General features: G+C 39.8%; 1 protein-coding gene across 10 annotated transcripts in view; it reads right to left on the minus strand.

The window, feature by feature from the left end:
• The window catches only part of LOC139531695 (nebulin-like), a 63,166-nt gene that overhangs the window by 25,855 nt on the left and 17,164 nt on the right, over positions 1-20,147 (minus strand). For all 10 annotated transcript variants that reach the window (XR_011666411.1, XR_011666412.1, XR_011666413.1 and 7 more), the window contains 21 exons: positions 19,714-19,824; positions 19,254-19,358; positions 18,836-18,946; positions 17,399-17,509; positions 17,129-17,239; positions 12,118-12,228; positions 11,674-11,781; positions 11,244-11,354; positions 10,784-10,888; positions 8,212-8,322; positions 7,988-8,098; positions 6,903-7,013; positions 5,511-5,621; positions 4,889-4,996; positions 3,766-3,876; positions 3,304-3,408; positions 2,993-3,103; positions 2,720-2,827; positions 1,197-1,307; positions 904-1,014; positions 521-628 (listed from right to left, as the gene is read on the minus strand). Coding sequence is in view for 7 of the 10 variants with exons in the window: in XM_071328387.1 (XP_071184488.1) it covers positions 521-628; positions 904-1,014; positions 1,197-1,307; positions 2,720-2,827; positions 2,993-3,103; positions 3,304-3,408; positions 3,766-3,876; positions 4,889-4,996; positions 5,511-5,621; positions 6,903-7,013; positions 7,988-8,098; positions 8,212-8,322; positions 10,784-10,888; positions 11,244-11,354; positions 11,674-11,781; positions 12,118-12,228; positions 17,129-17,239; positions 17,399-17,509; positions 18,836-18,946; positions 19,254-19,358; positions 19,714-19,824 (2,301 nt within the window). In the remaining 3 variants the exon portion in view is untranslated. The remainder of the gene's footprint in view (positions 1-520; positions 629-903; positions 1,015-1,196; positions 1,308-2,719; positions 2,828-2,992; positions 3,104-3,303; positions 3,409-3,765; positions 3,877-4,888; positions 4,997-5,510; positions 5,622-6,902; positions 7,014-7,987; positions 8,099-8,211; positions 8,323-10,783; positions 10,889-11,243; positions 11,355-11,673; positions 11,782-12,117; positions 12,229-17,128; positions 17,240-17,398; positions 17,510-18,835; positions 18,947-19,253; positions 19,359-19,713; positions 19,825-20,147) is intronic.

Here is a 20,147-nt window from a genome sequence, read left to right on the forward strand (position 1 = left end):
CCCCACAGCCCAAGCCAATATCCTACCACCGACCTGCCTGTTTTTAAACAGACCCCAATACCCTACCACCAACCTGCCTGTTTTTAAACAGACCCCAATATCCTACCACCAAAATAGACCGTTCAACTTAGTCTCTGTTTAAAGTCTATGTTTTCATAAGGTCTCCATTTATGGCTATATTTCTTCCCCTATCCAAACTTCACCATGACATTCTAATAGCCTACAACTCCTTTATTAACTGTTTGCAATGCAGTAGTTTTGACTTAGCTACAACCAGCATAGTAAAGGCTTTCAGAAGAAATCAAGAAGAGGAATAATTCCACACACAAGCTACAAGTCACAAGCTACCCAATCAAATCTAAAAAGGTACATTTTTATATATATTTATTTCACCAAGATGGAGCAAGCTGTAACTGTTGGCCATGAAAAGCAAACAACATTTCAGGACAACAGCTTAGTTTGTGTGAGTGAAGTCGCTTTCTTTTAATCACACATTTTAAAACAACCCTGTGAGCCCCACCTGAGAGATTTCTTGAGTCATTTCTTTTGCGAACTTGGTCTCCATGGTTTCAGGCAGTAGTGCGTACAAGGTATCGGGCAGTTCCTCGATGTCTCTTTTGTACTTTAACTGGAAAAGTACAAAACATATCCCCAGAAGTTGAGAGAGCAAGTCATGTTTGGTACTGAGAAATTGAAAGGTTGTTAATAAACACAACTTGACATGGAAATACATGAAAGAAATGACTAAATCATTTCAGAAAAGTCACTTTTTTTGTGACATTCGTAAAGAGAGGAAACAAATTCACAAGAACCTGACAACAACACACGCATAACATTTTTTGCAAACGAGACTAAACTAGAAATAGTCAAATAGTTGATTTAGTGGTAAAACAGATGCTGTACCTCACTCTGTATTTCTGACATCTGTTTGGCAAACTGAGTGTCTGCTGTTTCCGGGAGCAGAGAATAAAAGCTTGAGGAAATGCCTTCTTTACTCTGCTTTTTATACTTCACCTAGAACAAAGTCATAATGCATGTTTCATGTCCCTATTTCAATAGGCACATAGGAAAACTATATTTAAATGCTTCTGTCTAATCAATAAATGTAATTGTTGACCAGTAAAATGGAGGACATGAGAGGAGGCAGAATCCACAGTATTTGGCTGTTGTGTTGGCATGACTATACTATTTTGTACCTCGCTCAGCATCTCAGAGTGCTCTTTGGCTAAATGAGTCTCTGCCGTCTCGGGGAGAACAGAGTAATGAGAACTGGACATCTCCCTTTTCCCGGCATCCTTGTATTTGAGCTAGAAAAGAGGAAGCAAAATCATAAATGTTTTATAGCACCTGATTAAAAGATAGCATTTCTAGCTACAACACAATATTGAATTACCAGAATTTAAATGTAATTACACCTCATAATTTTAACTTCATTAAGTCATTAGACTTCATAAAGTCATTAGAAAGTGTGTAGGACTAAATGGCGAAACCATAACTTCTCCTGAAGTCAAATTTTCACTTAGTCTCCCATTGATGGGTTAGCAGACAACACCATGAAAATGATGCGCACGCTTCAAATGGGGCAGAAGTTCATATGTTGTCGTGATTCTGGATGGCCAGATATCTAGTGTAACGGATGTGAAATGGCTAGCTAGTTAGCGGGTACGCGCTAGTAGCATTTCAATCAGTTACGTCACTTGCTCTGAAACCAATATGTAGTGTTGCCCCTTGCTCTGCAAGGGCCGCGGCTTTTGTGGAGCGATGGGTAACGACCGTGCTTCGTGGGCAACCGTTGTTGATGTGTGCAGAGGGTCCCTGGTTCGCGCCCGTGTCGGGGCGAGGGGACGGTTTAAAGTTATACTGTTACATTGGTGCCGTGACCCGGATCACTGGTTGCTGCGGAAAACAATGTAACAGTATAACTTTAAACCGTCCCCTCGCCCCGACACGGGCGCGAACCAGGGACCCTCTGCACACATCAACAACGGTTGCCCACGAAGCACGGTCGTTACCCATCGCTCCACAAAAGCCGCGGCCCTTGCAGAGCAAGGGGCAACACTACATATTGGTTTCAGAGCAAGTGACGTAACTGATTGAAATGCTACTAGCGCGTACCCGCTAACTAGCTAGCCATTTCACATCCGTTACACTAGCAACAATGACAAGAAACTGTCATGTGGGGAATCGTAGGTGTCTCATTTCAGCTTGTCTTATCTTGTTCTTGATACCATGTCTTGTTTTGAGGTGTTTTGACTGATGTCATGTTAATGCTAATAATATTAATATTAGCATTGACATGAAATGAGTCAAAACATCTCTAAATAAGACATGGTATCAAGAACAAGATATTATGACCAAAATTCGTTAGCTAGCTAACCAACAACTGTAACGATGTATTTGAGAGACAACAAGTGCTCAATGTGCTAATGTATTTATGTTTTCAATAAACATTGGAGATAAAATATAGTTTACCTGTTGTAAACAAACTAAGACAACCCCGTCTGTTTTGCCCCATAGTTGAGAATGCGTCAGTTTTGTTGCTAAACAACCAACCCGTCTATAGACATCAATGCATGAATAAAATAAAATAATTGGAAGTCAGGGTTCGCCCCTACAGTAAGTGCTTATTTCATTAGCCGTGCTACTGATAAAGCAGAGATGTCCTATAAGTGTGGTGAGGGGACGTCAGTGTTCGTGCTGTAGACCTACTGTACTGTACCTGGCTCTGAAGCTGGGAGACCTGCTTGGCATGCTGGATCTCCAGAGTCTCTGGCAACACAGAGTAGAGAGACTTTGCCTTATTCTTCCCTGCCTTCTTGTACTTAGTCTGAAAGAAAATCATTCAAACCAATGCAGATAAACAACATATACTGTAATTGACTTCACCTCTATATCAGAGGTTTATCTTTGGCAAGAGCCATAAAATCTGGAAATTGCTTCTCTCACAAACATTGTCATTGAAGTACGAAAATCTATGTGAACCCCTTCTCACCTGACTTTGCAGTTCAGAAACATTTTTGACAAACTGGGTCTCCATGGTATCTGCTAGTACGGAATAGATGCTTTGGGACATACCCTTCTTCCCACTCTGTTTGTACTTGAGCTAAAGAAAAGACAATGAGTCCATGACGGATTTTAACATTAACTTAAAATTATACTTCCACAAATGACACGATTAAGTCGTATTTAGTTACTCTGTGGATAACGCTGATATATTCATAAAGATTTCTAAGTAGTCCTATAAAATTTGCAATGTTCCTATTAGCATTAATATTCATGTCTTTGAGGAAAATTTGTGCTCACCTCGCTCTGCATCTCTGTGAGCTCTCGAGCTCTCTCTGTCTCCATCGTCTCAGGGAGTTGAGAGTAAGCCGAACCAGAGAAGACTTTCTCACCTTTGTATTTGAGCTGGAAAACAAAGTAATGGATGTGAGTTGAGGTGGGCCTCCGTGCTTCAGCAAACAAAGTAAAGTAGAAGAGCTGCTGCTCAACAACAGAGACAGGAATAAAAAAAATAGGGCTTACCCTAAAGAAACTTCCAATAGTGTAGTTATTTATGGTAAAGGCATTGGAGCACTCAAATAACACAGGTAGAGATTTGCCTCATCTTAGAACGCTCAGGCTTTATTCCATTAGATGGACAGGTACACTGATGTTTGAAACTGATTTAATGGATGTTTGTCAGTAACAGGAAGGGTTTCCTCTGAATTAGTTATGACGAAAAATGTAATGTACAGACATCAGATGGGCAGCTCATGTTCTTACCTCACTCTGTAGCTGGGAAGCCTCTTTGGCGTGCTGGGTCTCCAAAGTCTCTGGTAAGGTGGAGTAGAGAGAAGTGGAGGCCTCTTTCTTCCCTGCTTCTTTGTATTTTGTCTGGAAAACAACAGCAACAAAAGACACAGTGGTGTAAAAAGTATACAATTGTCATACTTGAGAAAAAGTAAAGATACCTTAATATCAAATCAAAATCAAATCAAATATATTTATATAGCCCTTCGTACATCAGCTGATATCTCAAAGTGCTGTACAGAAACCCAGCCTAAAACCCCAAACAGCAAGCAATGCAGGTGTAGAAGCATTTAATAGAAAATGACTCAAGTAAAAGTTCTCCAATAAAATACTACTTGAGTAAAAGTATTTGGTTTTAAATATACTTAAGTATCAAAAGTAAATGATCAAATATACTTAACTATCAAAAGTAAAAATCATTTCGAAATCCTTATATTAAGCAAACCAGACGGCATCATTTTCTTGTTTTTTATTTATTTACGGATAGCCGGCAGGACGCTCCAACACTCAGACATCATTTACAAACGAAGCATGTGTTTAGTGAGTCCACCAGATAAGAGGCTGCAGGGATGACCAGTTATGTTCTTTTGATGTGTGTGTGTGAATTTGACAATTTTATTGTCCTGCTCAGCATTCAAAATGTAATGTGTATTTTTGGCTGCCAGGGAAAATGTATGGAGTAAAAACGACATAATTTTCTTTAGGAATGTAGTGAAGTAAAATTTGTCAAAAACATAAATAATAAAGTACAGATACCCAAAAAACCTACCTAAGTAGTACTTCCAAGTATTTTTACTTTACACCACCGCTATTTTTGTAGACATAATAAAAATGTACAGGTATTCTCTGACTAAAATACATTTTTTGTACATGAAGATTGCTAAAGTAAAAGGATAAATGTTTCTGTGTTTCTCTTGGAAAGGGAATTCCTCATTCTCTGGCTTCAGTTATTGACAAAAGGCAACATCCAATTTTGAGAATCACATTTTGTATAAATCAATGAATTTATGTTAATGGGGGATTTACAGTAAAATAACTGAAGTTAGTACTGTATTCAGCCCATGTTGATGTTTGGTGATTTTAAACAGATATTTACCTCGCTCTGCATTTCAGACATCTGCTTTGCAAACTGTGTCTCTGCTGTCTCGGGGAGCAGAGAGTAGAGGTTGATAGAGTTCTCCTCAGTATCTTCTTTATACTTGATCTGGTATAGTAGAAATGGAAAGACAGCTTAAGAACCAGAGATAGTTGAGACCAAGCCTACAAAAGCATTATTTATTTATTTAACTAGGCACGTCAGTGAAGAACAAATTCTTATTTACAATGACGGCCTAACCTGGACGACGCTGGGCCAATTGTGCGCCGCCCTATGAGACTCCCTATCACGGCCAGTTGTGATACAGCCTGGAATCGAACCAGGGTCTGTCGTTTTTCCTCGAGCACTGCGATGCAGTGCCTTAGACCACTGCGCCATTCGGGAGCCCGAGTGGCGCATTACCAAACAGCAGTAAGAAAACATTGGTATGGTATGTGTTCTCTTCCCCTTTAGTTATTTAGATATATTGGATATGAAGAGGCGACATGAAACACTTACCAGCGCTGACCCACAAACCAAAATACGTGATAGCCTGAATGAAATTATTAATGCACATTTTTTGGGGGGAGAATGCACATTGTACTCCCTGTGTATTTGTACAGCATATACACACAGCATTTACCTCACTTCGCATTGCTGATTGTTGTTTCGCAAAATTAGTCTCAATTGTTTCGCGCAGCGTAGAATAAAAACTGGGGGAGGTGTCCTTTTTCAGTCCTTCCTTGTACTTTAGCTGGAATAAAGGAAACATTACATGAAAACATTGGTTTGAGATAAATGTAATAGCACACAAATAGCATTAATAAAGCACCTGGTTTCCACTGGTTTCTCTTTTCATTCAACCTGGACTCATGGGTAGACGTAACGTACTGCAGTAAAAGTACATTTGGGACACTCCAATTAGTATGATATGTTACACTTCGTATGGTATGTATTAATTTGTGGATGTCCATCAGCCATTTCGTATGATATGTTATGAATTGCAATTCGTAAAATATGTTACGGATTTGCAAAAATGTTACGAATTCCAAGTTTTTGTGGCTAAAGTTAGCGAGGTAACTAGGTGGCTAATGTTAGCTAGGGTAGAGGTTAGGGTTTGGGGTTAAGGTTCGGTTTAAGGTTAGGGTTATGAGTTAGGTTAAAGGGTTAAGGTTATGGTTAGGAGAAGAGTTAGCTTACATGCTAAGTAGTAAGTGCTAAAGCTAACCGTGATGATTAGAACAAGCAACCTTTGGTGTTGCTAGACGTTTGCATTATACACCTATCCCACCCACCTGCTTTTATTTTTGCCTTAATTAAGTAACCTGTTTTATGCAACCATACCAAACATATCACACTAATTTGAGTGTCTTGAATTTACACTGAGTATACCGAACATTTGGAAAACCTTCCTAATATTGAGTTTCACCCCCTTTCGCCCTCAGAACAGCCTCAATTCTTCAGGACATTGACTCAACAAGGTGTCGAAAGAGTTCCACAGGGATGCTGGCCCATGTTGACTCCAATGCTTCCCACAGTTGTGCCACCTTTGAGTGGTTGACCATTCTTGATACACAAAGGAAACTGTTGAACGTGAAAAACCCAGCAGCGTTGCAGTTTTTGACACTCAAACTGGTGCGTCTGGTACCTACTACCATACGTAGTTCAAAAACACTGAATGGCACAGATACACAATCCATGTCTCAATTGTCTCAAGGCTTCAAAATCCTTCTTTAACCTGTCTCCTCCTCTTCATCTACACTGATTGAAGTAGAATTAACAAGTGACATCAATAAGGGATCATAGCTTTCACCTGGATTCACCTGGTCAGTCTATGTCATGGAAAGAGCTGGTGTTCTTGATGTTTTCTATACTCAGTGTACATTTACTATGTATGTTACATCTCTTCTATGAAATCAGGCTGTTTCATTGTACCACCACCATTCTTTTCTACATGCTAAATAGTCTGCAGATATACTACATGTGTGAGATTATATGCAGGTAATTGTGAATACAGTATGTCTTTATACTCTACCTCACTCTGTAGCTGGGAAGCCTCTTTGGCATGCTGGGTCTCCATTGTTTCTGGTAAGGTGGAGTAGAGAGAACTAGAAACTCCCTTCCTCCCTGCTTCTTTGTACTTCATCTAAATTGAGGAAAAACAGATACAGCATTTTATTCAGTATTTATATCCAATGAATTTATTCAAGGATCTGTAAAATTTTAATGGGTATCGCCACACCGTAAAGAGGTTACCATGAATTTGACAGAAACTTACAGGCACCTCAGTGGCAAGTCAAATTCTGTATTTCATATTTCAGTACACTTACTGTAATATAAATATGATATCAAAGCAAGTACTGTGTAATGACTAAGTACAATATCGTAAAATTGACTATATTATACTGTAAAATAGTAAATGCTGCCTTAATCGGAATGAATAAATAAATGAATGGATGATTGACATTCATTGAGGGTAGGGATTGTATTTCACAGTATTTTACTGTAATTACAAGGGATTGGTGCAAGCAGGTTGGCTGCTAGGTAAAGTGTTTACATGTTACAGCATTTGAATTCATATACGGTGTTTTATATCACTTACACTTCTAGAGGACTTAAAAAAGGCTTCCAAACTAGTAGCGAAACAGACCAAAAGCTCATGGCAAAATGCTCAACCATTCAAGGTTGCATTCACCCTAATCTGTCCCCTATACATTTAAAATTAATAGGGCACTATAAACACATAGGAGTTAAATTGGTACCGTATTCTCACTCACGGGTGCAACAAATAGCCTCTTACAAAGCACGCCTCAAAATATGTTAATGAGCCAGAAACAACAATACCATGCATTTTGAATGGTACTGTATGGCACTAATGGTCAAAAGGTTTTTGGAGCTTCAAAGATACGGTACGGTACTTTATTCTGTGGGGTGGAAATACAGTACCATTCGAAATACAGCAATTCTTCCCTTACCCACAACATTTTCAGAAATAATTTACTGTTGATAATTCCCCCAAATACCACATAAATTACAGTTTTCCATTACAGTGCATCATTCCAAATGGAACAAACATGTTAGAACAATTTCCCTATACTGTAAGGAATAATAGTTGCTAACCTCACTCTGAAGTTCAGATACAGCTTTCGCAAACTGTGTCTCGGTGGTTTCTGGAAGCTGAGAGTACACACTTGTGGAGATATGCCTTTTTCCTTCTTCTTTGTATTTATTCTGGAAAAAAGGAAAGTTTTGTGATATATAATGAGTCAAATTTTTTGGTTAATTCTCAATCATTATACAGAAAAGCGCCCAAAACAGAAGTTATGAACTAAATGTCCAGCCACCTCACTCTGCATCTCTGTCATTTCTCTGGCAAACTGGATCTCTGTGGTCTCTGGGAGTAGAGAGTAGAGGGAGGTTGAGTTGTCCTTCTTTCCACTCTCTTTGTATTTGATCTGAGAAACAGAGAGAGATGAGTAAGTATTAACACTCGTTTAATGATCACAATCCAGGCACTTGTGTAGATAGGAAAGTATTGGATACAATGCCTTCAGAAAGTACTCATACCCCTGGACTTATTCCACATTTTGTTGTGTTACAGCCTGAATTCAAAATGGATTAAATAGATTATTTTCTCTCACTACAAACAAAACCCCATAGTGACACAGTGAAAATATGTTTTTAGAAAATGTTGGCAAATGTTTTGAAAATGAAAATGAAATATCTAATTTACAAAAGTGTTCACACCCGAATCAATACTTTGCAGAAGCACCTTTGACAGCGATTACAGCTGTGAGTCTTTCTGGCAATGTTCCCTTTAATGTTTTGGGGCACTTGAGCACATTTTTGGTCTGGTGAGCGGAAACTTGAATGTTGTGAGAATTTTGTGCAACTTCCGGCTCGCGTTTAGAGTGAACACTGAGGCTGTACCATTACAGTTTTAGACAGTAGCCAATAGGCTATCGTGGCTATTTGAGCATAATGTAGGCCTACCAACAAAACAAATGGCGCAAATCCCATAACATTTTCACATGGAAATAGTTTTTAATTTCTATGATATAGCCTACAGTAGCCTATACATTTTTACATTATGAAGGGCTTGACATTAATTAATTATTTTTTACTTAGTCTGTAACACCATGGGCCAAATAGGTGACTGTAAATTGAATTGTATTGTGTTGTATGATGCAAGAAACCACTTTACAAAATAAAATTAATTATTATTACCATACAGAGAATTAGACTACGTAGACTACCCCTCTGCCTATTGGCTTATTTACATATTCAAGCCTGTCTCAAAATACAACACTGCCCATTTAATTAAGACAAAAGTTTTTTACCTGACTCCCTTTTCAAAGACAGCTTGAAATGTAGCTTACACATTTTGTGCTCTTGTAGGAAGCAGTAACTCCCCATTGCTGCCCTAGACGTATCTATAACTGGGCTAATAACTAGCAAAGAATATCAACGTTCACACGCGGCTCTGAACTGATCTGAAAAAAGTGTATTCATTCACTCGGGGTGATTGAAAGATCCCTCATGGGCTACCTGCCCAAATTTTACTTTGTTGTGCTCTGGCTCTGCCTACAGCAAAATCACAGACTCAATCTTGCAAAGTTAGATTTGTTTTGGTTTGTTGCATTGAAAAGGGGCTGATATAATGTCGATTCGATCACAAAAAAACATTGATCTATATAGTGCAAACTAATGGGGTGAACTCAGTGAAGTTCAATCTCTTGCGTCTCTTGAAACTTTGCTTTCTGGGTCTTGAGCTCTTCAAGACCCAGAAAGCAATGTTCCCTCACCTGGATTGTGCAACATTTGCCCATTATTCTTTTCGAAATTCTTAAAGCTCTCTCAAATTGGTTGTTGATCATTGCTAGACAACCATTTTCAGGTATTGACCTAGATTTTCAGGTAGATTTAAGTCAAAATTGTAATTTGGCCACTCAGGAACATTTCCTGTATTCTTGCCCGAAACATAACACTTTGTATTCAGGACAAAAAGGGAATTGCTTTGCCACAATTTTTTTGCAGTATTACCTTAGTGCCTTATTGCAAACAGGATGCATGTTTTGGAATATTTGTATTCTGTACAGGCTTCTTTTTACTCTGTCAATTAGTTTAGTATTGTGGAGTAACTACAATGTTGTTGATCCATCCTCAGTTTTCTCCTATCATCACAGCCATTAAACTCTGTTGCTGTTTTAAAGTCACTATTAGCTTCAAAGTGAAAACCCTGAGCGGTGCATCTTTGTAGTGACTGGGTGTATTGATACACCATCCGAAGTCTAATTGATAACTTCACCATGCTCAAAGGGATATTCAGTGTCTGCTTTTTGTTTTCTTTCACCCATTTACCAAATGTTGCCCTTTTTTGCGAGGCATTGGAAAACCTCCCTGGTCTTTATGGTTGAATCTGTGCTTGAAATTCACTTTGACTGAGGGACCTTACAGATAATTGTACTGTATGTGTGTGGTACAGAGATGGGGTAGTCATTCGAAAATTATGTTAAACACTAACACTATTGCACACAGAGTCCAACTTATTATGTGACTTGTTATTTAGGCTTGCCATAACAAAGGGGTTGAATGCATATTGCCTCAAGGCATTCCAGCTTTTAATTTTTTATTAATTTGTAAACATTTCTAAAAACAAAATTCCACTCTGACACTATGGGGTATTGTGTGTAGATCAGTGACACAAAATCTGCATTTAATACCTTTTAAATTCAGGGTGTAACACAACAAAATGTGGAAAAAGTCAAGGGGTGTGAATTCCTTCTGAAGGCACTGTACTCAGGATAATTGTTTCTGAACCCGGATTATGTCTGAAGACATCTGGAGTGGCAATGGAAGTTGCTAGCAGAATGACTATAACGCAAATATATTAATTCCAGGAGCATTCGTGCTCACCTTGCTCTGCATCTCTGTGAGCTCTCGAGCTCTCTCTGTCTCCATCGTCTCAGGGAGTTGAGAGTAAGCCGAACCAGAGAAGACTTTCTCACCTTTGTATTTGAGCTGGAAAACAAAGTAATGGATGTGAGTTGAGGTAGGCCTCCGTGCTTCAGCAAACAAAGTAAAGTAGAAGAGCTGCTTCTCAACAACAGAGACAGGAATAAAAACTATGGCTTACCCTGAAGGAACGTCCAATAGTGTAGTTATTTATGGTAAAGGCATTGGAGCACTCAAATAACACAGGTAGAGATTTGCTTCATCTTAGAACGCTCAGGCTTTATTCCATTAGATGGACAGGTACACTGATGTTTGAAACTGATTTAATGGATGTTTGTCAGTAACAGGAAGGGTTTCCTCTGAATTAGTTATGACGAAAAATGTAATGTACAGACATCAGATGGGCAGCCCATGTTCTTACCTCACTCTGTAGCTGGGAAGCCTCTTTGGCGTGCTGGGTCTCCAAAGTCTCTGGTAAGGTGGAGTAGAGAGAAGTGGAGGCCTCTTTCTTCCCTGCTTCTTTGTATTTTGTCTGGAAAACAACAGCAACAAAATACACTGCTACTTTTCGAGACATAAAAATAGACAGGTATTCTCTGACTAAAATATGTAGTCATTTGTACATGAAGATCGATAAAGTAAAAGGATAAATGTTTCTGTGTTTCTCTTGGAAAGGGAATTCCTCATTCTCTGGCTTCAGTTATTGACAAAAAAGGCAACATCCAATTTTGAGAATCACATTTTGTACGAATCAATCAATTGATGTTAATTGGAGATTTACGGTAAAATAACTGAAGTTAATACTGTATTCAGCCCATGTTGATGTTTGGTGATTTTAAACAGATATTTACCTCGCTCTGCATTTCAGACATCTGCTTTGCAAACTGTGTCTCTGCTGTCTCGGGGAGCAGAGAGTAGAGGTTGATAGAGTTCTCCTCAGTATCTTCTTTATACTTGATCTGGTATAGTAGAAATGGAAAGACAGCTTAAGAACCAGAGATAGTTGAGACCAAGCCTACAAAATCATTGCCAAACACCAGTGAGAATAACTTATATGTGTTTGCTTCACACACAAAAGCCTCCCCAAAGGTTAATTTATAGTTGTTTTAGATAAATTGGTTATGAAGCAATATCAAACAATTCTAATCACTGACCCACAAACCAAAATATGTGATCAAATTATTCATGATTTCTGAGATTGTAATTTTCTTGTAGTTATTTTGCAAGAATGCACATTGTACATACATGCTGTGTATTCTAACAGGATATACACATATACACACAGACATATATACCTGGCTCTGCATTGCTGACTGTCGTTTCGCAAAATTTGTCTCAATTGTTTCGGGTAGCGTAGAATAAAAACTGGGGGAGGTGTCCTTTTTCAATCCTTCCTTGTACTTTAGCTGGAATAAAGGAAACGTCACATGAAAACAATTTTTTCAGACACATTTCATTGCCAACTAATAGCCAATAATAAAGCACACTTTAACCTGCATATCTACCACAGCATTCTGCAGCGATACGCCATCCCATCTGGTTTGCACTCACTGGGACTATCATTTGTTTTTCAACAGGACAATGACCCAAAACACACGCCCAGGCTGTATAAGGGCTATTTGACCAAGAAGGAGAGTGATGGAGTGCTGCATCAGATGACCTGGCCTCCACAATCACCTGACCTCAACCCAATCGAGATGGTTTGGGATGAGTTGGACGCAGAGTGAAGGAAAAGCAGCCAACAAGTGCTCAGCATATGTGGGAACTCCTTCAACACTGTTGGAAAAGCATTCCTCATGAAGCTGGTTGAGAGAATGCCAAGAGTGTCATCAAGGCAAAGTGTGGCTACTTTGGAGAATCTCAAATATAAAATATATTTTTGCTTTGTTTAACACTTTTTTGGTTACTACCTGATTCCATATGTGTTGTTTCATAGTTTTGATGTCTTCACTATTATTCTACAATGTAGAAAATAGTAAAAATAAAGAAAAACCCTGGAATGAGTAGGTGTGTCCAAACTTTGGCTGGTACTGTATATATATATACAGTATATACAGGATATTTTTATTGTACCATTTTTCTGTACAGGCTAAATAGTCAATAATACTGAATAATAGATATATGTGTGAGATTGCAAGTATGTGTGAGTACAGTATAGCTTTATACCAGTGTTGGGAAAGCTACTCTGAAAATATAATTTACCAAGCTACACTAAAGCTACCCTTAAGGAAAATGTAATTTACTTAGTAAAGTTACTTTGAAAAAGTAGTTCACTACATCCAAACGACAAAATTATTATACGAAAATCTGAAATGTCATAAACGAGAAATTGCAAGAACAGATCACTTTGAGGTCATACTTTAACAGAATGTGTAATTTAGCCTATTAGAATAAAAAACATGAGTTGGTGCACACCCAGAAAAATTATTTGGTGTGGAGGTGCTGACTAACGGCGAATAAACTATAAACTATAAAAATAAAGAGAGTCGCACACTCCATATCTAAACTCCCGTATATATATTCCCATTACTGTGCTGAGAGAAGGACAGTGTACCGTCTAGCCATACTCCCAAGTACTTGTATGAGGTGACTACCTCAAGCTCTAAACCCTCAGAGGTAGTAATCACACATGTGGGGAGAGGGGCATTTTTCTTACCAAACCAAATTACATTTGTTTTGGAGGTGTTTAGAACAAGGTTAAGGCCAGAGAAAGCTTCTTGGACACTAAGAAAGCTTTGTTGAGAGCGTTTAACACAAAATCCAGGAGGGGCCAGCTGAGTATAAGACTGCATCATCTGCATATAAATGAATGAGAGAGCTTCCTACTACCTGAGCTATGTTGTTGATGTAAATTGAGAAGAGTGTGGGGCCTAGGATCGAGCCTTGGGGTACTCCCTTGGTGACAGGCACTGGCTAAGACAGCAGATGTTCTGACTGTATACTCTACACTCTTTGAGAGAGGTAGCTAGCAAATCAGGCCAAAGACCGCTCAGAGACACCAATACTCCCTAACCAGCCCACAAGACTGGAATGTTCTACCGTATCAAAAGACTTGGCCAAGTCAATAAAAATAGCAGCACAACATTGCTTAGAATCAAAGGAAATGGTGACATAATTTAGGACCTTTAAGGTTGCAGTGACACATCCATAACCTGAGCAGAAACCAGATTGCATATCAGAGAGAATACTATAGACATCAAGAAAGCCAGTCAGTTGATTACTGACAAGTTTTTCCAACACTTTTGATAAACAGGGCAAAATAGAAATTAGCCTATAACAGTTAGGATCAGCTTGATATCCCCATTTAAATAAAGGATGCACCGTGGCTGCCTTCCAAGCAATGGGAACCTCCCCAGAGAGGAGAGAGAGGTTAAACAGGTCAGAAATAGGCTTGGCGATGATACGGGCAGCAACCTTAAAGAAGAAAGGGTCTAAAACATCTGACCCAGATGTTTTTTTGGGGTCCAGTTTAAGGAGCTCCTTTAGCACCTCGGACTCAGTGACCGCCTGCAGGGAGAAACTTTGTAGCGGGGCAGGGTAAAAAGAGGGAGGAGCATCGGGGCTAGTCGCATTAGAAAGGGTGGGAAATGAGAAAATGTTGGACGGGCAAAGAGGCATGGTTGAGTCAAATAGGAATCCTGACTTAATGAAGTGGTGATTAAAGAGCTCAGCCATGTGCTTCTTGTCAGTAACAACCACATCATCAACATTAAGGGACTTGTCAAGCTGTGAGGAGGAGGGTTTATTCTCCAGGTCTTTAACCGTTTTCCAGAATGTCTTGGGGTTAGATGCACAGAGAGAGAACTGCTCCTTAAAGTAACTAACTTTGGCTTTCTGGATAGCCTGAGTGCACTTATTTCTCATTTGCCTGAACGAGAGCCAGTCAGCCTGAATATGCGTGTGCCGAGCATTTCGCCAAATGGAATTCTTGAAGTGGAGTAACTCTGCCAGATCACGGCCGATCCAGGGGCTGAACCTATTTTTAAATTCTCATTTTCTTTATGGAGGCTTGTTTGTTAACAATACAACTGAAAATATCAAAAAATAAGTTCCAAGCGACTTCGTCAGAGGGGATCAAGCTGATTCAATGCCAATTTACAGAGGCTAGGTCATGAAGGAAGGCTTACTCATGAAAGTTTTTTAGCAAGTGTCTATGACAAATCAGGACAGGTCATTTCACCCTGCAGGCATTATGAACACAGGCTGTAAAACAGTGATCACTAAGGTCACACCAGACTGATACCTATCAGGATTATTTGTGAGGATAACATCAAGGAGAGTACCCGTTTCTGGGTGTTTAGAGTCATACCTTGTGGGATTGGTGATACTCTGAGAAAGATTTAGGGAGTCCCATTGCTTAGGACTTGGTCAGCTGGTTTAAGCATGTCCCAGTTTAGGTCACCTAGCAGGACAAATTCAGACTTAGTATAAGGGGCCAGGAGAGAGCTTAGGGCAGGTAGGGTACAGACCGGTGCTGATGGTGGACGATAACACCCAGCAACGTCATCAAAGAGCTATTTGAAAGTTGAATGCTTAAAACCAGCAAATCAAATTGTTTGGGGAGAGACTTGGCGACAACCGAGCCCTGAAGGTGTTCCTTGGTAAAGATTGCCACTCCACCACCTTCGAAAGATCTGTCTTGCCGAAAAAGGTTATAACCAGAAAGGGTAACATCAGTGTTCAAAACACTCTTTCTTAAACACGTCTCAGTAATGACCAACACAACTAGATTGGAGCTGTGTGCAATAAATATACAGTATATATTAAGTATTAAAGCACAATTGTACTGTATGCTAGCATGTTTTTCACACTGGCTTAAGCCATGGAGGGAGCAGGCCAGCCAAGGCAACTGTTGCCTAGCAACAAATGCCTCGCACAACCACCGCCACCGTTCAGTCCCTTCATATTTCACCCAATCACTTCTCATTGCACTTTCAGTTCATACGCAACAACTGTAGTTTAGACATTGACCACAACCACACAACTACTTACCACAACCACACAACTACTGACCACATATATTGACCAGAACAACACAGCTACAGGTCATAACTACTGAACACAACTCCTGACCATTACTGACCACAACTACTGTCCACAATCACACAACTACTGAACCACACAACTACTGAACTAAAGTACTGACCAAAACTACTGACCAAAACCACACAACTACTGACCAAAACCACAGAACCACAACTACAACTGCTGACCACAACCATACAACTACTGAACCACATAACTACTGACGACAGCTACTGAACTAAAGTACTGACCAAAACTACACAACTACTGACCACACAACTACTGAACCACACAATTACTGACCACAACTCCTGGCCACAACTACTGACCACAACCATACAACTAATGACCACAACAACACAATTACTGACCACAACTAATGACCAAAACTACTCACCACAACAACACAATTACTGACCACAACAACACAATTACTGACCACAACTAATGACCAAATCTACTCACCACAACTACTGACCAAAATTACTGACCACAACCACACAACTTCTGACTACAACCACACAACTGCTGACCACATCTAATGACCACAACCACAAAACTACTGACCACAACCACACAAATATTGACCACACAACTACTGATCAAAACCACACAACTACTGACCACAACCACAACTTCTTCCATTATCACAAAAATACTTGTAAAAAGCTAAAGCAAGCCCCACAACTTTATTTGTAATGTTACCATCTAGTTAACAACTGAAAACACTGCCAAGAGATTCAACCAGAGGGAACTGCTCAACTCAGTTTAGGTCCACCAAATTTGGCCAGATAGCTTTTTCAGTCAGAGGTGTCTGGATTATGGAACACCCTGCCAACCACTGTGAGAGAGTGCAGTACCTTTGTTAGCTTCAAGGCAAATCTGAAATAGTGGCTAAAGGCAAACCAGTCATGTGAACATTAAAACATTCAGACTCTTAAGATGTCAGATACTGTATGACAAAGGCACATTTAAACTCTGATGTAATATCATTATATTGTCTATTGTATTTTTCAATGTTTTATATATAGAGATATTTGAATAGTGTTTCGTATTGTAGCATTGTAATGATATAGTGATGTTGATTGTTTTCTGCCCAGGGACTACAGATGGAAACTTGCTATCTATCTAAATCTGGTGCAATGGCATATTGTACATGGCCCCTGACAAATAAACACATTTTAATTTAGTTCAACTGCCACCAAGCTACAGCAAAATGCATTTAAATTACTAGTTGAACTACATGTATTTCAGTACTCCCCATTACTGTTTATACTCTACCTCACTCTGTAGCTGGGAAGCCTCTTTGGCATGCTGGGTCTCCATTGTTTCTGGTAAGGTGGAGTAGAGAGAACTAGAAACTCCCTTCCTCCCTGCTTCTTTGTACTTCATCTAAATTGAGGAAAAACAGATTCAGCATTTTATTCAGTGTTCATTTCCAATAACTTTGCTCAAGGATCTATACAATTTTGATGGGCATTGCCATAATTCCAAATGGAACAAATATGTACGATAATTGTCCCTTAACTGTAAGGGATAATAGTTGCTAACCTCACTCTGAAGTTCAGATACAGCTTTCGCAAACTGTGTCTCGGTGGTTTCTGGAAGCTGAGAGTAAACACTTGTGGAGATATGTCTTTTTCCTTCTTCTTTGTATTTATTCTGGAAAAAAGGAAAAGTAGCCTATTATGAGATATAATACATGACCAAAAGTATTTGGACACCTGCTAATCGAACATCTCATTCCAAAATCGTTGGCATTAATATGGAGTTGGTTCCCCCTTTGCTACTATAACAGCCTCCACTCTCCTGGGAAGGCTTTCCACTAGATGTTGGAACATTGCTGCAGGGACTTGCTTCCATTCAGCCACAAGAGCATTAGTGAGTTTAGGGACTGATGTTGGGCGATTAGGCCTGGCTCGCAGTCGGCGTTACAATTCATCCCAAAGGTGTTCGATGGGGTTGAGGTTGGGGTTCTGTGAAACCAGTCAAGTTCTTCCACACCGATCTCGACGAACCATTTCTGTAAGGACCTCGCTTTGTACAAAGGGGCATTATCATGCTGAAACAGGAAAGGGCCTTCCCCAAACTTTTGCCACAAAGTTGGAAGCACAGAATCGTCTAGAATGTAATTGTATGCTGTAGCGTTAAGATTCACTGGCACTAAGGGGCCTAGCATGAACCATGAAAAATAGCCCCAGACCATTATTCCTCATCCACCAAACTTTACAGTTGGCACTATGCATTGGGGCAGGTAGCGTTCTCCTGACATCCGCCAAACCCAGATTTGTCTGTCGGGCTGCCAGATGATGAAGCGTGATTCATCACTCTAGAGAACGCGTTTCCACTGCTCCAGAGTCCAATGGCAGGGAGCTTTACACCACTCCAGCCGATACTTGGCATTGCGCATGGTAATCTTAGGCTTGTGTGCTTGGCCTTGGAAACCCATTTCATGAAGCTCCCGACAAACAGTTATTGTGCTGACGTTGCTTCCAGAGGCAGTGTGGAACTTAGTAGTAAGTGTTGCAACCGCGGACAGACGATTTTTACACGCTACGCACTTCAGCATTCGACGGTCCAGTTCTGTGAGCTTATGTGGCCTACCAGCCGTTGTTGCTCCTAGACGTTTCCACTTCACAATAACAGCACTTACAGCTTACCGGGGCAGCTCTAGCAGGGCTGAAATTAGACAAACTGAATTGTTGGAAAAGTGGCATCCTATGACGGTGCCACGTTGAAAGTCACTGAGCTCTTCAGTAAGGCCATTCTACTGGCAATGTTTGTCTATGGAGATTGCATGGGTGTGAGCTCGATTTTATACACCTGTCAGCAACGGGTGTGGCTGAAAAAGCCGAATCCACTAACTTTAAGGGGTGTCCACATACTTTTGATTATATAGTGTATAATCTTTCTACTTTTTTGGGTGATTCGCCATCATTATACAGAAAAGCGCCCAAAACAGAAGTTATTAACTAAATGTCCAGCCACCTTGCTCTGCATCTCTGTCATTTCTCTGGCAAACTGGATCTCTGTGGTCTCTGGGAGTAGAGAGTAGAGGGAGGTTGAGTTGTCCTTCTTTCCACTCTCTTTGTATTTGATCTGAGAAACAGAGAGAGATGAGTAAGTATTAACACTCGTTTAATGATCTCAAGCTATGCACTTGTGTAGATATGAAAGTATTGGATAGGTATAAGAAATATGGTATAAAATACACCTAGAAAGACGGAAAGGTAGAGCTGCTACCTTATTGCTTATACTTATCTATTTATTTTAAAGCTACATCAAGTGCCCAAGGGAATTGTTTCTGAACCTGGCTTATGTCTGAATAAATGTGGAGTGCCAATGGAAGTTGCAAACAGAATGACTATAACAACATTATGTTAATGCCAGGGGCATTCGTGCTCACCTCGCTCTGCATTTCAGTGAGCTCCCGAGCTCTGTCTGTTTCCATCGTCTCAGGGAGTTGAGAGTAAGCCGAACCAGAGAAGACTTTCTCACCTTTGTATTTGAGCTGGAAAACAAAGTAATGGATGTGAGTTGAGGTGGGCCTCCGTGCTTCAGCAAACAAAGTAAAGTAGAAGAGCTGCTGCTCAACAACAGAGACAGGAATAAAAACTATGGCTTACCCAAAAGAAACTTCCAATAGTGTAGTTATTTATGGTAAAGGCATTGGAGCACTCAAATAACACAGGTAGAGATTTGCCTCATCTTAGAACGCTCAGGCTTTATTCCATTAGATGGACAGGTACACTGATGTTTGAAACTGATTTAATGGATATTTGTCAGTAACAGGAAGGGTTTCCTCTGAATTAGTTATGACGAAAAATGTAATGTACAGACATCAGATGGGCAGCCCATGTTCTTACCTCACTCTGTAGCTGGGAAGCCTCTTTGGCGTGCTGGGTCTCCAAAGTCTCTGGTAAGGTGGAGTAGAGAGAAGTGGAGGCCTCTTTCTTCCCTGCTTCTTTGTATTTTGTCTGGAAAACAACAGCAACAAAAGCCACAGAGGTGGAAAAAGTACCCAATTATCATACTTGTACTTAAGTACTTTACACCACTGAAAAGACACTGCTACTTTTGTAGACATAATAAAAACGTACAGGTATTCTCTGACTAAAAGGCGTTTTTTGTCAGACGGATAAAAGTTTTTCTGTGTTTCTCTCTGAAAGGGAATTCCTCATTCTCTGGCTTCAGTTATTGACAAAAGAAAATATCACATTTTGAGAATCATATTTTGCACAAATCAATGAATTGATATCAACCGGAGATTTTCACGGTAAAATAACTGAAGTTAGTACTG

Source organism: Salvelinus alpinus, chromosome 10, assembly GCF_045679555.1.
Source record: "Salvelinus alpinus chromosome 10, SLU_Salpinus.1, whole genome shotgun sequence".
NCBI lineage: Eukaryota > Metazoa > Chordata > Actinopteri > Salmoniformes > Salmonidae > Salvelinus > Salvelinus alpinus.